We start from the raw sequence: 18,064 nt of genomic DNA, 5'->3' as shown, positions 1-18,064 counted from the left end.
TACATCATATATTTTGTTACTCTACATAAGGACAGGAGTAGCTATGAAAGTGTATAACTTTTACCATTATCTGAAAAAAAAAAAATTACAGATAATAAGAATGTTTTTAAACAGGCAGATAAAAGGCATATCAGGCATAGCAGGCTGTATCACTGGATACTATACAATACTTTTAGTTACACTGTCTCAGATCAAGGATGAGAATCCAAAGTGCTTATGCAAAGGTTTTCTAACAAATTATTTATGGGAATAACTTGGAGCGAGTCATCAGCAAGAATCATCACACAGTGGTTAATCTTCATGGAAATGGAGAATATAAATTGCTGGCTAGAGTTGAGCAAACAGTACAAAAATTTTCTGTTTTATTTTTTATGACATCCCTATTATATCTATTTTTCCATAATGTTTTAGAAAATGAGTGTYAAGAATTTCACAAAATCAAAATATGTGTACACTTAGCAGCATATTCACACAAAGCTAAAGCTGAATTCCTACACAAGCTCTTTGAACTAAAGGATGATTCTGTGAATAAAATCTGGGCAATCAATAGATGAAAAATACCAGACGATCCATCTACTCATCAAAACAACTTGTACTCAAAATATTTAGGAAGACTATCTTTCAGTTTAAAACAAGGGTACTTCATTCGTTCATGGGTAATACTTTGGCTCCATGTGCATTTATATAAGTTAGAAGAATTCTGGACCTCCTTTCTATTACATCAATAAGCTTTTCAATTCCCTTCCTGCCTCCTTGGCTTTCCCAATACACTCTGTCAAGGAACAAAGACTGAAGCAACTTCTCACGTAAACGCTGGCTCCTCAGCACTGAAACTGCAGATTCAGGGAATCTGGAAAAGCACAAAGAAATTCATCAGCTTTGTCATCACTCTGAATTGCAATATTTATGTTGTGGTCTTGCAATCAATTCCATGAATATAGAGGGTGACTCAGCAAAGCAGCTGGWTGCCGGCCTGACCATACGCAGGCCAACTGTCTCTTTTACATCAGTGAGATTAATCATATATTTTTAGACACATCCGCTRGAAGTATTTCACAAAATGAGGCTTTGGCTGTTGTTATGTATTCCAGTAACTTAACATCCCATGCTGTTAGATTATAGTTCGATAATTTAAAGTAGTGCAAAATGATTTCAGAAGAGATTTCTGTAATTTCAGGAGAGCTCCAGAGTTTCTGGAGTTCTGTAATGCCCTGAAAACTTGTGGATGCTAGTAGTAATATATTAAAAGTGTGTTTAGAGTAAAAGGAGGTGAGGTTTACTTGCTAATTAAAGCCACCATACAAAAAGAGTAGGAGGAAAAAAATGGAGCTAATGCAATACTGACAATATAATAATCCTTTTTAAGCAGCTTAGRGAGAAGGACCATCTTCTTCCCCCTTCTCCTAGAACCTAGGCACCTTCATGCGTTATTCCTTCTAAATGTTAAGAAGAGGTTTTGCTTTTAAGTGAAAAAAATTGAGAAAAAAAAAMCTTTTTTTAAAAACAAAGTTAATAACTTTAAACTTACTCATTGATTCCTTGTAGTATTTTGAAGTCTAGATTGTCCTCATTTCTGTCAAAGAAACCCTTATTGCCTATAAAAGCCAAGTGCTTTTGGTCATGCCTTCTCTGAACTATGTGCATCAGCTCAATAGCATCTTGGTCATTACACTTCAGCTTCAGTCCTTGCTGCATGCAGAAATCTTCCTTGAGAGGTCTGAATCCACAGCAATTCCTGTCCAGTCGATTATAGATCTGAAACCAAGTACCGCAGAACGCCAAATTAAAACAATATTAAAACAATAAAACTTGCAACAAAGTGTCACTAAAGGCATCTCTAACTAATATAGCTGCCAGGAAAACAAGCTCAGCACAATTAAAACTAAGTCAGCAGTGAAATGGAGATAAAGACATGGTCCCCATGCTTCACATACGATGAGAAGCAATTCCCCAGACCGCATAATTGTATCTGTTTTAGAGCCATGACTGGACTAACAAGGTGRTGGATACAGTTCAAGGTTTTTCAAAAGGCTGTAGCTTTTAGAGGTTTTCTGCTCTGGCACAATAGAAACAGCACAGTCTAATGCGCATGAAGGATCTCCATTTTGTGGACTCTATTTGGTGAATAATACACAAAAAGAACTAATTGAAAAGATTAGTAAGGGACACAATAAAGCACTAGAAGCTACAAAAAGTTGCCCTGGGCTGTATACTTTATATACTTTATCCAGTCTAGACATTGTGGTCTAGTCTATTGTTACCCACGTGAACCTTTGCTTATTCATTGCACTGTACTCAGTTAGGAAGGAGTATATTGGGTCTAACTTTAGCAGTGTTAAGCAGCTCTTCCGACATAGTCATTTATATTCCGTTCATCAACAATGGCAAGAAATAGGCACTTCCAGAGCTGGGGACACTATTTTAGGATATTTGTCTAAATTAGGAAGGATAAGTCACTCTTTGAAAGGCCTGATATTGACTAGTTGAGAGTAGATGCCTGAGAAGGCCAGGCCCCTAAGGCCTTAATGGCTCTGAACAGCCTCACCTGGTCCCTTGCTCACACACCCACCGCCCATGGGCCAGGGCACCATTTAAGCTCAGGCCTGGCCCCTTAGGCCTGGCCTGAGCTGTGCTGGGAGCAGGGCTGCTTCTTGTCTTGTCACTTGCTGGTCTGGAATTGCTGTTTGKGTTGCCTGGCTCGGCATTGGGCCTGACCTATTAATTGGTCCTTGCRCACTGGGCCCCTGGTGGTGTTTGCTGGACCATGGGTGGGATCCGTTGCTGTCACCACCCTGCTCTGTGGCTCTTGGGCTCCRCTTGCCCAAGCGCTGGGGCGCTGTGGCCAGGCAGTGTGGGCACCCTTAGCTCCTGGGTGGCCTCTCCTTTGGGAGCAGCCTGCTCTTGCTGCCTGCTGGCAGGTGTTTATGAAGGTAAGGGCTAAAGCCTAATGAGCAGCTAGTGGATGACTTTTATTTTTTAATCCTTCTTGGCCATCCAAATAGGTTACTTCAAACATATAGTCTTAATTTACCCTCACCACACTTTACTACAYGCATGAAGTAGATGAGATCATGTTCTTCAAGATAGCATTTTACAATATCTTGCATCATTACAATATTAATTCTAGCCTATTCTAATAGTTAATCCTTACGTTGCAAACCTAATGGTTTACMGTTGATTTTATGTCATATATTTATGTATATAAGAGATCCAAAACTAAATTAACTAAAGACACCATTTTGCTTATGACCTGATTTTACCTGAGTTCTTGTACATGGCAAGTGAAGGTCAACTCTAAGCACTTTTCAGACTAATCCTATGTTTGAGTATTTAAAATTAGAAATTGGGAACATCTATTAACAGCCCTTAAGCTACCGTTTTGACAAGAGCATGTTTAATACAGATTTCTTTTTTTTTTTTTTTTTTTTTTTTTTTAAACCATTGCTCTATATTTCCAGATGATTCATGAAGCAGATTTTCTCAGAAGAATAATGTTGCATGCTTTACCAGAACACACTTCACACTGCAAAGATATTGTCTTGATATCCTCTCTGGTTTGTTTGTTTGTTTCTTTAAGAACAACTTCAAAATGTTATTCTCACTGATGTCCTTTTTAATCAATATGAATATTTGCTCTGCCTTCTTGATGTTCATACTCAGAAAACTTAAGCCTGTTACTGTATCTCTGCAACATAGGCACTGCTTAGGCATGTTACACATTCATTTTAATCTTGCTTCATGAATCAGTTCTTATATATGTCAGTTACCATTTTCTAAATTCACTATATTTTGACTGCTTCATTCATTCTGATTGATCTMAAATGAAATCATCTCACATGAAGAGAAGAAAAAGAAAGTGGGAATGTGTTTCTGTGATGATTTATTTTTATTAAATCACTTTGCAAATAGTAATTTTCTTCTGATTCTGTCCAGGAGGATTCCACAAGTGCTGTCCCTGTTTGAATGATCTCTGCAGACTCTGAACAGGATACTGTAGGGAAGGAGCTTTTGGAACAATCTCTTAATTAAAGGTACTTCGATTTTTATGTACGTAAATGTATATACATCCACATACACAAACATAAACAAGGAGCTGTGAGTAGGCTTCAGTCTTTTCCAATGTAGAGGCATACATATCAATTTGCAAAAACTATAGATGGGCAAACATCTTTAATTAAAGTCATGCCCCCACCTTTCCCTCAAAATAATCAATATGATGGGCTTTCATTGAAAGTCAAATACCTGGTGGTGTGATGAGCCAAATATTTGTATTCAAGGGCAGTATTTGCAAGACATTTAGTTAGTTGCTAAGTAACCAAAGCTTCTTAATGAATTGATACATAAAAGTACTAGAATACTGATGAGTTTATCAGTGTTATAGACTCCAGCTTTGGCATTTTTAACCCTGAAAYCATTCTTGGCATTTTTAATTGCTATTGCTTTCAGGTTCAGTTAATAAACCCAACAGTAGGGTCTGAGGGCAGCCAGATAAATGYTTAATCTTGGAGAAAGATTAAACTTGCTCACTTTTTGATACAATTTCTTACCTGGCAATTGCTTAGTGTAAAATACTCTGGGATACTGGATATTTTTCAAGATTTTTTTTTTTAAATGCATTGTCCAATTCTGTTATTTTATAACTGATCTCTCCTTATCTCTCCTTCTGAACTCGAGAACTCTAATAGGAGTTCTATGATGTTTAAAAACTTTTCATGGAGACCTTAAAAGTAGAAACCAGTCCAGAGCTCATGAAACTTTTTAAGCTGTTAAACAAGAAAACAATGACATGGAAATATTTTTAAATTGGACATATTCCCTACTGTTCTTATAGGAGCATTACTATGTTTAGCATCTTTATAGCTCACATATGACTTTATATCAGATTCCAAAAGTTACTCACTCATAGTGAGACTAGAGATGGAGTCATTAAACAAGTGACAATCTATTTTTGGAATAGAATTTCATGTTCTATATTTAACAAGTCTGCAAAAGTAGAACTCCAAAAAATGGAAACATCCATTCATCCTGTTACAGAATTGAGAAGTGTGGGGAAAAGGGGACACAGACTATGAATAAGCAAAGCCATGGTTTTCCTGTCTCAAGATAAGTAACTTCATAAAAATTTGAATTACATGAACAATCAAAAAGAGTGCATATAAATAATCATTGTACTTTTTAAAACAAACATCGCTACGTGCAGTAGTATCTGCTGCAGGAGGCTCAGTTACCCAGATCTCTCTGCCAGGCAGGGACAAATTGAAGTAATGTGATAACCCAAAGGCATAATATTAACATCCAGTCAGGGAGTGGGCTCATTCCTTATTAATTCAGGCARTGTGTTAATGCCCTTCACAATTCTGGTAGCTCTGGTCACATAGGACACGACTAGGATGCCCTAGTTTGGTGCTATCTGGAGAGCTAATGATTATGCCCAGTACCTAATTGAGAAAGAGCAGCCATGTTATTCATTAGTTACTGCTTTGCTCTTTCCTCATAGTAAATCAAAAGTTTAGGGCACTTGTCAAGTTTTTAAATAGAATAAAACATGACTAGTATAATTGCTCTCTGTTTACACTTTTCAATTGACCAAAAACAAATGTACAAACCCTTTCTCAYTCAAGAAATTACACTGGGGAGGTAGGTGGGGAGGCACCRAAAATAATGTCTTATGGTTACAAATATAATTGAGACTATAAGCACTAGAAGAGCATGCCCACTTCAAAGGTACAGTAAACGTAACTTGACCTAAAAGCCTTTGCTTTTTCTTAGAAAATGAGACTGTCAAGATCCTGTCGCTTTTCCTTAAGTACAAGTTGAGTTTTTAAGTTCTTGAAAATTAAGAAACCATAAGAAAAAAGCTCAAACTGGGTAAATGCCTGTTTTCCCCAATTAATAGAAAAAGGAAATTAACTTTTCTAAAAATCCTGTTTCTGCTCAAAATGACTCTTTCGGGGGTGATATTTGTATTCAGTGAATATTTTACCTGCAGAAGAAAATCAAAGAGTGCCATCTTGGACCACTCATGATGATGGATTTCAGTACAGCCCCATTCAGCTTTGGGTATTTTACCATTCTGCCAGCATTTCTGCTTCAATAGCTGCTGATATCTCCCCCACGTTAATCTCACTGAAGAATGGGTAAAATTATCTGTTGGACTCAGTGTGGGATCCCAGAGAATAACAGGGCAGGCTTGACTGTCTGAGAAAAAGACAAAAATAGAATCATTACTATTCATGTTGGAATAAGTCATGATCATTCTCTATACATCCACAATTATAGCGTTTTACAGATGCTTTACAGATGTGGTATAAAAAATACCAGTGCTTAATGATTTGACATCCTTTGGTTAACGTGGTTTTTTTCCACATCTAAAATCAGTCACCACAGGAATGGAAAAAACAGACATTCTGAATGAACTCAGTGTACAGAAGCTTTTTCTGTTTGAAATAAGGAATGGATCACATAAAATCATATACTAAACCAAACTATTAAAAATTTTGTAGGTAGATTAAGAGCCTGTAAATAAGTGCTGTAACAGTTCCGTGATTCCTGTGAACTGACGATGGTTTACGAGAGCTGAAAACTTGGCTCAAAGATCTTCCTCTGTGTGGCAAAGAATGACTACAAATCCTATATTAAAAGTGGATTTATTTTGTCATCCTTTGTATTTTAGGSCTATAATGTATGATTTCACAGCTCAGAGGTGATATATGAGAATGCTGGAGAGTGAGCATAGCATTAATAAACACCTAGGCATGTATTTTTATATTACTCAGCTATAATACATGTGATATCTGTTTTATGTAGCAGATATTTTGGACCAGTTCTTTAAGTCTGTATAAATAATATTCTACTCTAACCTGCAACCGTTAAGCACCTTAGCTTTGGTAAATTCAAGTATTTGGAGTCTGAACTTTTTTAATAGAGTGGAATAAAAAGCTTCTGCAAAAGCTTAACATAAGCTTTTCCTATGTAAGAACTAATAAATATATTTCACCTAATATCAAATAATAGGCATTATGTATCTACTTAGGGAAGTGGAATTGTCCTTTTCACTGCTATTGCAGCACATCTATTGCTGCCTTACTATCCTGGACTGACTGTTTCTTGTACTTTAAAAGAAAATAATTCTCTTTTTAAGAATGCAGATAGAACCCCCAAAAAGATGCATTGGTATACAGAGGAGGAAATACCTCCTCTGTATAAAAGCTCAGAGAAGGCTGCAGAAAACGATGACTGGTGACCAACAGCGAGGCAAGTGAAAGGGTGCTAATGTGCATGCTCTGTTAAAAATCAGTCTCTACACACCTGAATCAAGTCAGCCTGTTCAAAGGATGTCGACTGATCGGCAAAGGTAAGGAATGATCTTTCCTCATAACTATCAGTGAATCATATGTGACCATCAGTCTTGTTCTGACAACAAAGCCTGATGAACCTCACACACTGACAAGCAGAATAGCAATTTCTATTGGGAATGGCCCTCTTTTTGTGTGTATGTGTGTGTGTATATATATATTTCTGTGTGTGTGTGTATATACATATATAAAATTATATATAGCATTATGATCATCTGTACTACCTTTATCAGCACCTTGCATCACCTTCTTTCCTCTGCTAAAAAATGCTGAACATCCCAAATCAAGCCTCTTACTGAGATACCTGAATCTGGACTTAGGAATCTACCTTGGGAAACCCTGGCCCTTTCCACATCTCTGGAATCTCTCATCCCGACTGGTTTCATCACTGATACTGACTTTGGCCAAGTCAGTTTAGCTACTCACTATGATGCTTCTCCAAACTGCTTGGACTAAGTCTATATAAGCATAATTATGAAATTTCACCAAAAAAAAAAAAGGAACATTTCTCTTCAGAACCCAAGCTCATCTATTTTCATATCCCTAATAACAGCTTATACAAGTATTTCTGTACTTTTCCACAAACCAAATACATTAACAGTCTTCCAGCAAAACAACATCTCTTGTCTACCCCAGAGACACAATAAACAATAGTATTTTAAATACTTGAAAAATATGAACAATACCTTGCCAGTTTCCAGTAAGAAAAAAAAAAAAAAAAAAAAAGAGAGATTTTTAAAATACCAGGGCTAAATACAGGATGTGTTTGTGATTCACAGGAAATGGGAGCAAAAAAGATGAGCCAGAACAAAACCTTTTAACTTTGTAACATAAACTGAACTACAGGAATATGGAACAGGAGCTTCAATAAAAAGCAGTAACTCAAACTGCTGACACTTTCAGGAAAAACATGAAGATACTGAATGAAAACAGATAAGGGGGTTGACTAACAGCTGCATGCATTGGCTTTACCTCACTGAAGTCAGTGAAGTTCTGATTTAAACCTCCTGAGGACAGAGCTGATGTTCACTGAGCAGAGAAAAGTTCAGCCCAACCATGAATCAGAGATGGAGGCAGTTCAGCACCTTTGGGAGTCACTCCAGTGTGTCCCTGTGTCCCAGAGTCCAGTGTATCCCGCTGTGCCTCTCTACTAACCCTGGTCTGCTGCTGCGCTCACAGTTAACGTGTCACTGCAGAGCTGCTTCCTCAGAGGCATCACTTAAGACATCCCCATTCCACAGTGGATGGGCTGTACTTCTTAACTGTGCTGATGCTCTTGCAAATGTTACTCTTGCACATCTAAAACATTTTCTCTAACTTTCTCACAAGAAAAATGTCTTCAAAAATCTCAGTTCATGAAAATGTCAAAAAAAAAATTCAAATGATATTTAAAGTGTTCTCAAGCTTGTCATCTTGCTGTAATGCAACATAGTTTACCACTGCCATACTAGAAATAAATATATATTTTGTGCACGTTAGTATAAGGGGTAACTTAGTCTGGTAGGGGATAACTTTGGTAGGATGAGAGGGATTGGTATAAAGATCATGGAAGATGGAGAATTATACATAAYAAAACATGGCTGCAGCCAAGACTGCAGCTGTAACAGAAAAATCTGTGGTTCCATTTATCATCATTTAGAGCCCAGCAAAGCAAAATGACAGGTATGATCAATAGAGCCATCTGTCACAGCTGGGCCTTTCATGTACTTGCACAATGCTAACCATGGTGGGTGTTACTCAAATGAGTAATTTCTTGCACATTTTAAAATAAAAGCCATTCTAAGCAAACATTGTTTTTCCACGTTCAGCTAAAAAAGCCCACTGAACTGGAGTTCAGCTGTGCTTATTCCTCCCAGCACAGGATCGCCCACGCTTAGCCCAGGTCTGCAGGCTGCAGAGCTGGGGCGCTGGGCACCACGTGGGTAGCTCAGGCCCTGGGCAAGAGGTCTAGGCTGGCAGTAGCTTTGTGCTGAGCTTGGCCCTAGGTTTGCGCTGAGCTTGGCCCTAGGTTTGTGCTGAGCTTGGCCATGGCCCTAGGGGCCGAAGAGCCGATGTCCCTCTCTCCCAAAGCAGTTTGGGAAGCATTGACATCCTCCTGCTCTGCAGACGCTGGTGCTGCCTGCAGGCAACCTGTGCAGCTGTTTTACTTGGCTTCTGTGCAAACTCACTAAGATCAGGCTGTGCTTTCAAGCACTGACCCCAAACACGGTTATTTAAGTGAATCTCTTTGGTATCTTAGGTTTGGAMGTTCAAGTAATGATCCTACAAGACTTGTTTGTTCTTAGCTCTTACAGGGCATTTTTGCATTTAGCATTGCTAGTAATTAATATCTACTTGCATGTACTCGGAATCACAGTTTCTTAGTTTGTAACATGAAATTCAAAAAAAAAAAGGCTTCACCCATTTGTGTTCCCCAGGTTTCTTACATTTGTCCAATCGGTCATAAAAATGAGCAAAACAATTATCCTGCCAGATTTTCCTGCCCATGTGCAGTAGACAAGTTAACACTGCAAAGGGTTTACCATTAACTAGAGAATGCCAGTAGACACAGTGCCACTGGCATCCAATATTGTGTCCACCTTTAAAAAAAAAATCAGTAGGGGAATTGTGGGAATAAAGGAAGCCAAATCTGTACAGGGATTTACTAAGTGCTTCTTTGAAAGTGCTTTCGACAAAACAAGTGACAGTTTTGAGAAGCCCATTTTTTAAGATTTTAATGCTACATCAAACCTGTCTCATTCTATCACATCACCACTGAGGCAAGCTAAAGGGATGTGTCACGGAGAGAGATGCGTCAGCCCAGGAGCTGTGCACATACACAGGCACTGCCCCTACGCCCGGATTGTTTTCTTTCCCATATGAAAATCATGATTCACACGAGCAGCCCTGTAAAAACATTTGGAGTGCCCATCTAAACTTGAATGCGTGTTATAGAGATGGATTTGTTCACTGTTCACATTGATTTTAAGGATATATTTTTGTTCATTTTCACAAAGATGCTTTCTATTAAAATGTATAGTTCATTTAAGAGATTATGCCAAATAAAAGCATGCAAATGTTAATGAGCTCAACTAGATAGGAGGCCTATGAGCTCCCACATGTTTCCAGGCTAAATGAGGAGTGGGGAGAGATAAGGTACAGTAACTGCTCCAAATCCTCTGCTCACCCTTTAGCTGGAAAAAATGAAACGAGACCGAAATAAGGAATGTTATTTCCCTCCCCATCACCTAGCAACACGCTTTTTGCTATAGGAACATGACCAGTTATGAGGAAAAGAGAATTAAAGAGAGCAGAATGACCCTCCCTCTGCCCCAGAGAGCTCAAAACGTGCTGAGGGGTGAGTGACAGCGGGCAGCCCAAGGCGCAGTTGCTGCCTCAGTGCAACATTGAGCTCGCAGCCTGGCATYTGCCAGCCACACTGAGAGCTCCTCTCACTGAGCTGCCTCGAGTGCTCCTGACAGCTCCTCAGCCTGTTCCTAAAAATGAGCTGTGCATCTTCCATGCTCCATGCGAGTATTAACAATACTCAAAAGCCACCGGACTCTTGTTCCTAGAGATTCGTTCACGTTGCTGTGCAGGCTGCCAAAGGGAAGGTTTGCAAGGCAGGACCAAATCAGAGGTCATGAGGTCCTCTTCCGGCTGTCCCATTTTAGAAAGGCATTCCTGCTTTACCCCTTTGTTTGAAGAAATGCAGACTAATATTAAAAATATTTTGTATAAGCTAATTTCAGCAGCGACAAATGCACAGCAAAAACAGATAGCTACCCACTTTAGCAGTGATTCATTAAAAGACAATGTAGACCTTTTGGATTGGGAATTGTGACATATAAAAATAAAAGGCTGAAGACATGTTCAACAAGATAGCAATGTTAAAAGTAGGGTTATTTCTATCTCACACTGTATGTCTAAAATCTATCTTTAATTTCAGCTTAGGACAAAAAATATCAAGCTTTTAATTGAAATCTGTTTACGTGAGTCATGCTACAAGAATATTCCAATGTCTATTGTGTATTATTTCTGTCTACACAATATAAATGTGTGCAGATGAGATGTGTAACACATCTCAAAATGTCAAGCAGGATTCAATGAGATACAGGAAACTTTTTAAATTATGAGGGGAGAGGGATGACCTTTTTCTATGTTTCAGTTCCCAGGGGTATTCGTGCCCCTGGAGCTGCATTAACCTGCTTCAAAACTTCCCTTATCTCTCACAGCAGGCTGGCTACATACAAAACTTCTTTCCTACCATTTATTCCACAGAGATGAATATATAGAAATATGAATTATGTGAAATTTGTCCAAGACATTTTTTTTTATTTGTCTTTATTTTTTTTTCTCTCACTCCAGTCTTTTATGGAGAGCAAATTGTTATTGCTCTCAGCAATTCCGTTTTCCTACTGAGTAAGCTCCAGGGTGTTGCATCCCTTTGCACTGGACAATAGCCCTGCGTAAGTTATGTACAGCCATCGGCTTTACTCCTCTGTAACAAGAGGATTAGTTCTCAGCCTAGCAGGAGTTAAAAGCCTGCTGCTGTCCCACTGCTAATGTGGAAGGGGAGGGAAAGCTCAGCACCCCACCTGGAAGCTGAAAATCACAGGAATGCGTTACCTGRGAAGAACTCCGATTTCCTGCTTACCGAGGGCAGGCTCCTGTTTAGCCCCAAGATCCTATCCAAATGAAAGGCAAACACCTCGCTCATGTCGAGGGGTCTTTTGATGACGCCGCAGTGCCCGTGATCGCAGGCGGCTCCTGGCGGGTGGGAGCCCTTCCCAAATACTACCAGGACTCCGTTATGGGAAGGTTCTTCTTGGATGCTCTCTATGGGAGCGTCTGCCAGCACGCGCATGCTTAGGATGTCGTCTTTGCTCAGCCAAGAGGGAGAGCTCTTGCTGTAAATCCTGATATTGCTTTCCTGGGCCTGGGGCTGTGCCTTCACACCTCCAGGAACCCCCCAAGGTCTCCTGCCAGCCCTCCCCCTGATGGCCACTTCTGCATCCCTATGCTCATCCAGGTGGTACCTCCCGGTCCCTGGAGCGGGCGCTGCTCCCGCCGTGCCCGCGGCACGCGCGGCCCGTCCTGGTTGCTGGCCGAAGGTCTCCTCCCGGCCAGGGAAAGCAGCTTTTGGGAAGTGCTGCCCGTAGGCCAGAGGGRCGGCATGCTTCTTCCTGCGCTTTGGCCTCACGGTGCCCCTGATGTTGGCAGGCTTGCTGCGCTTGGACCGCAGGGTGATGTAAACCACGTTGGGTGGCACGGAGGTGCCATTGCCACCCAGCTGGGGCTCCTGGAAGTTGGGTGGTGAGAGGGTGCCATCCAGTGGGATGCCCAGAAAAGGAGTCTGGGCAACATCCTGGAGACTTCTGGAGCTGCTCTTCGAGGGTCCTCCTTTGTGCTGGGGCAAAACGTGCCCCACTTGACTGACGAGGAAGCCCAGGTAGATCACGCAGGCTGTGCCCACAAGCAGATTCCTCCTTGTCCTCAGGCGCCTGCAGGTCCAGAGCCTCAGCACTCGTGGTGGGCACAGGGGGCAAATTAACCAGTTTTTGGTTTTCCCTGGCTGATCAAAGAAGGTCATTTCTCCAGCGAATCCACATGATGAAAAAAGCATAAAGTCTTCAGTACGTTCCAGCCAGGATGATGATGCATGATTTCCCTTCCCCGATTTCTACTTCTCCTTTTCCAAGCAGCTTCCAGCATGGGTGATGGACAGAGGCTACTGATGTGCCTGGGAATGTGTTTAGTACTAAGGATACTGACACTCCACCTCAGCAAGCTGTTAAATTCTTATCAGCCGCCACAGGGGAAGTGATTGGCTTCAGAGAATGAATGGAGGCAACTACGTAAGCAGAGTTTACTGACTTGTGCTCTAAAATAGCTGAAGTTCCCCTTTGAAACTGCCAAAAAGAAAAGAATCAGTAGGAACATTTCATTATTCACATAAGTAATACAGCATCTGCGAAGCTAAWATTTAAGAGACACAGAGAAGTTTTAGCTGAGACAGCCAGAATGCATCTACAGACATGCTAGCATACATCTTTCACTTTCTAATTACAGTATTAATTAAATACCAACCTCAGGAAATGCAGATTTAATTGGCAATCTCACTTGTATTCCAACATTAGAAGAAAAGTTTGTTAAGCCCAGATCACCATCACCTTTTTCTTATGAGGCAAAGCCCTCACTACACCTCATGTTATATATCAATGATGTAAATTATACACTATTAACTAACCAGAAACTTTAGCAGTTTAATATGCACATATTCACACACTGAAAAAGAAAGAAAGAAAAAGAAAAAGTATTAGCAGTGCCAGATGTCTCTGGTTTAAAATGAATACAGTTCATACACTTCATAAGCCCAAATTAAACGTGAAAGATGGTTAATCTTTACAGACTTGTGAAGCCATAAAATAGGATCTGGCTGTAGTTTTTCAAATAAAATTGTAGTGACTTGTACATCCTGTCAAAGGAACAAAAATACAGTAAGTACACGTTGTATACTTATTATAGGAAAAAAATCTCTTACCTATTCAGCTTGTCTCATTCTTTGTTCTGGTAAATTCCTTAGGCTAACACAAATAACTTAGTAAAAGCTGACGTTCCCCAAGTATTCTAGCACATATGGCATTTTGAAGTATGGTCCACATTTTTGCTATTTCATTGCTAGCTGAATACTGTTAGGAGGCTAACTGTACCGAGAGGTTGTTTGCATACGAACTGCAATAAACTTACATGAACCACACGTTATAAAAAGAAAAAAAAAAGGAACTTCTATTTTAAATTCTGTAATGAAAAGTCCTCTGAAGTATGTGCCTTCTAAAAGCACATTCCATCCATTTCTAACTCCTGAGGGCCCTCTAGTGCACTGCATGCAAACGTACTGAAGAAATTCCCGTTTTCTACAGTAAAAAAAAAGGGCCCTTGGAATTTTATAGCATTTGAGAATCATATGTTCTTGCGTCAAAAACAAAAAGCAGACAGTGGCTTTTAAAATCTCCTATGAAATAGGCTATTAAGCAACAACCGAGTGCGTTTTCTCTTTGTGCTTTCCAAAGAGAGGCATAACATGTCACTGTGCAGATGGAAAAGTTGAGGCAGGGAGATGCTGAGGGCCTGCACAGGATTAAGCAGTGAGACAGTGGCGAGGCTGTCACTGCTGAATCCTTGCCTACTCCGAGCATGAAATAATAAAATGTACATGTTTGCTGTAATTCAAACCAACAGAGAAACTCTCATTTCCATAATTAATACCAAGGGAAATATATCACTAAAGTGATAAATATAAACTAAGGTTTATGTTTCAGAAGGATCCAATTTGAGTTTTTCATAAGGGTGGATTTTTTTTCCACTGGTCATCACTTTTCACTCTTTGTCTAAAATGTGTCCTGCAGCATTAAGAATCCCTGAAACCTGCCCTCCACCATGAAAGGGGCCTTCTTATTGCCTGCTTTTTTTCCAGAACTGATTTCTCAGGGAAAACTCTTTGACCACTACAGCTCTTCCCTCTTTTCTAGTTCAAATTTGACTGATGGGATGTCTACCAAACAAGAATAATTAATTCAAACAAATTTTAATTGAAGTGTATCAATAATATCAGCAGATATGTGGCTACAGTTACTAAAAAAGCTCTTGGTTTTTACACTCCAAAGGAGTTGCTAGAGATGGACATTTTGTGATCAGTTTAGACTCTCGGGGCTCCCTCTAAAAGAGGAACAATCACAAGTGAGAGGCATCAGCTTTCCAGCCCATCTGACCAACAGAGCACTATAAATCGCTCACAGTGAGCACTACCTCCTGTAACATCACAGGGTACAAAGTATCAGCAAAATTGCATGGCTAAAATTAGAGAAAATAAGGGTAATTAGATACTACAAGCTCACAGTAGAATTGCATACATATTTACAAAGAAGCGTGCAGAAAATCTTTGAAATGCCTAAGATACGCGCACACCTTTAAGGATAAATAATGCCATGTAGCTAGATCTTTCAGTTACACCTTCTGGATTCTGTGTTGACTTGCAGTGATTTTGACAGAAAATAATCCAGCAAGAAGCTTTTACTTCACAGTACTACTTTTGAATGTCTTAGAATTACATCTATTTTGTTACCTTATATTGCTATTGGCACTGAGTCACTTGGTTTAGATAAGTTATTATGCTGTTTTACAATGTGCAGTTCTTCCGCGTAGGCAATACCATTACCTCATCATTACAATCAAGCAGTGCTGAAACTCAGCCAATTTAGGCAACTAACCGTTCCTTTTGCTATAACATTTCTAAATTTTGTAAGCTATACAATCTTCCTCTGTAAATCTTTAAGAGATTACTTGGAGGGGAGTGCAAAAGGGCCTGGAGTAATGCTTTTTGCTCATGATTTCTTTTTTACTCTAGAAATTTAAATATGCTTATGCAGAGTGTTGACTGGTGAGTTTTCTTGGGTTTTTTTTTGTTTTGTTTTGTTTTTGTTTTGTTTTAATGTGATTAAACAATAATATTCCCTTTATTTTGTATGTTGATAATGGATAACTCCTGCTTTAAATGTTGTACGGCTAAAGTCTTTGGAATGGAAAGTGGCTGTAACTGAACAAAACAGGAATATCCTGTATATGTAATATCCTGATAATTTAGGAGATGTTTGCCTCGAACTTTCATATTTGGATATTTAAAAGCAGACATATCAAGAAACAGTCCTTTTTTGGTTCTTGTGACATACAGCTCACAACCTTACTAGTATTTCACAGAATAATTCACGGATGAAATGGCTATGGATTTGCCTGGAAAACAAACATTTCTTTGTGTTTCAGAGGACACAAAGAAAATGTCTGTTGTTCAGGTTGGCAGTGCTCGCTCTTATAAATCATTACAAGGCTGAAGCTGTTGTGGAGGGCATTGCTGAGCTGAAAGGGCACTTTCTTTGTGGTCATAGAAAATTCCAGAGCAATCTTTTTGAAAGAATAGACTGAACAATGCTACTTATCTGAACAAATTCTAGCCTCGGTTATTGTACTTTGCCTACCTATATTTAGCCTGCAATGTCTCTATTTTTTTCTCTACACTATTTTTGTGATATTGCCATCTGCATCCATTAAAGTCAATTTCTTCTCCTGTCACTTCTTTATCTACCCATATTCCATGGTCAGTGTTATCTCTTTCTAAATTTAGGTGCACAGGAATATCAAAAGTGTTATGGGAAAATAGCAGTAGAGGGAAGAGAGAAATTTAACAAGTATTTTCATGTACCTTTGAAAACGTAAATGAATAGCCAAATTACACATTTGTGATTATTTTCTTCTTTTTGTTGTTGTTGTTGTTGTTAGTTTTAACTTCTGACAGTGTGGCCAACCTGTGGGCAGCACGAGCAGCATCCTGCAGGAAACGAGTACGCTCTGCCAGTGACCAGGACCCACAATCTCCTGCCTTCTGACTCATGTGCTGGCAGCCTAAACCTGCACCTTCCAGTCACTCAAACTCTCTGCTCCAGTTTCAAATTTCTGAAACTGCAAGAACTATAGTAACCCATTTTTTGGAAGTTCCCAAGATTCATTAATTCATCTGCAGGTTCTTAAAAACAGTTCATGTAGTTTACACATAAATAATCCTCCCATTTGAATTCATTTTCAGCTTTTTACTTCTTTCATCCTTTTTAATCCTACCAATACAGCCTCTTCCATCTCATCTGAATCATTATTCATGATCCTTTCCTACAACAGCTATCCTAGGTATTCCTCTGCCATCTTTAATCTAGATTAAGTACAGCCTTTGGGGGTAATGAATACCATATCTGAAGAAATAAATGCAGAATACAAAGCATTTGTAACAACACGGCAATATTATTATTAATACAATAAAACAGCCAGTATGTCTCTATCCAGAATAGTAAGGCTGGTTGTTTCCCTTGGATGCRCTACAGCTAAACTGTTTCCATAGAGACCTCTGCAGTTCATCTCTCTAAATACCACAGGTACAGACATTTATGTTAAAATGAGTGATGGATGACACAGTCTTAGCTTTACAGAGTCTAAGGGCCTGAGGACTTACTCGTGAGAAAAGTTGTGCATCATTGCTATCTGTGTTATCCATAACACAGATTTGATTTTCCAAATACGAAACATTATTTCTGACGGCTCATGCTGTGTTTTCAAGGAGATGGATCTGAGCTGCCATCTGGAAAGTGTCCTCCGAAAGGGTAGACAGAAATGTTTGCTTCATGACTAAACATGCTGACTAATGGTCTAGGCTTTCATTGGTCTGGGTCAAATCCTTACAGGGAAAAAAAAAAAAAAAAAAAAAAAAAAAAAAAAAAAAAAAAAAAACTCTTCTTGCACTGCAAACGATCTTAAAGCTCAGCTGCCGCCAGGGCCAAGGAGGCAAGCAGGAAACCTCGCCTCTGCCTCCTGACCTCGCATGGCCAAGTCTGCACGAGAGGTGTGAGGTGTGATACTGGTGCGAGGCACAGGCAGCAGAACCTCCGCTAAAACATGGAATGAAATAAAAATATCTCATCAGATCCCGTTTAGGCCGCGCAGGGGGGTCGTTTCACACCACGAGCGCCTATTTCCACATATTTCACGACCACCAAGGGGTTGCTTTGGCCCCAGCAGCGGCGGCCTCCAGCGCCCTGGCACSCCGGGGCCGCCGCCATGACGTCTCCGCGCCCGCGGCGCCGCCATTACAGCGCGCGCGCTGCCCCGGGGCAGTAATGGCGGCGGGCGGG

General features: G+C 39.8%; 1 protein-coding gene across 1 annotated transcript; it reads right to left on the bottom strand.

The window, feature by feature from the left end:
- Positions 1 to 523: 523 nt before the first annotated feature.
- On the bottom strand, positions 524 to 13,955 carry FAM198B (family with sequence similarity 198 member B). The gene is made up of 5 exons (XM_026041706.1): positions 13,879 to 13,955; positions 11,964 to 13,246; positions 5,984 to 6,198; positions 1,529 to 1,755; positions 524 to 850 (listed from the first exon to the last, which is right to left on the bottom strand). The coding sequence occupies exons 2-5, from the start codon at positions 12,958 to 12,960 to the stop codon at positions 643 to 645; spliced, it is 1,647 nt and encodes a 548-aa protein (XP_025897491.1). The 5' UTR covers positions 12,961 to 13,246; positions 13,879 to 13,955; the 3' UTR covers positions 524 to 642.
- Between the last annotated feature and the right edge of the window lie 4,109 nt (positions 13,956 to 18,064).

Source organism: Nothoprocta perdicaria, unplaced genomic scaffold (assembly GCF_003342845.1).
Source record: "Nothoprocta perdicaria isolate Ctin4 unplaced genomic scaffold, notPer1 scaffold_29, whole genome shotgun sequence".
Classification (NCBI taxonomy): domain Eukaryota; kingdom Metazoa; phylum Chordata; class Aves; order Tinamiformes; family Tinamidae; genus Nothoprocta; species Nothoprocta perdicaria.
This window is presented reverse-complemented; position numbering and strand designations above follow the sequence as displayed.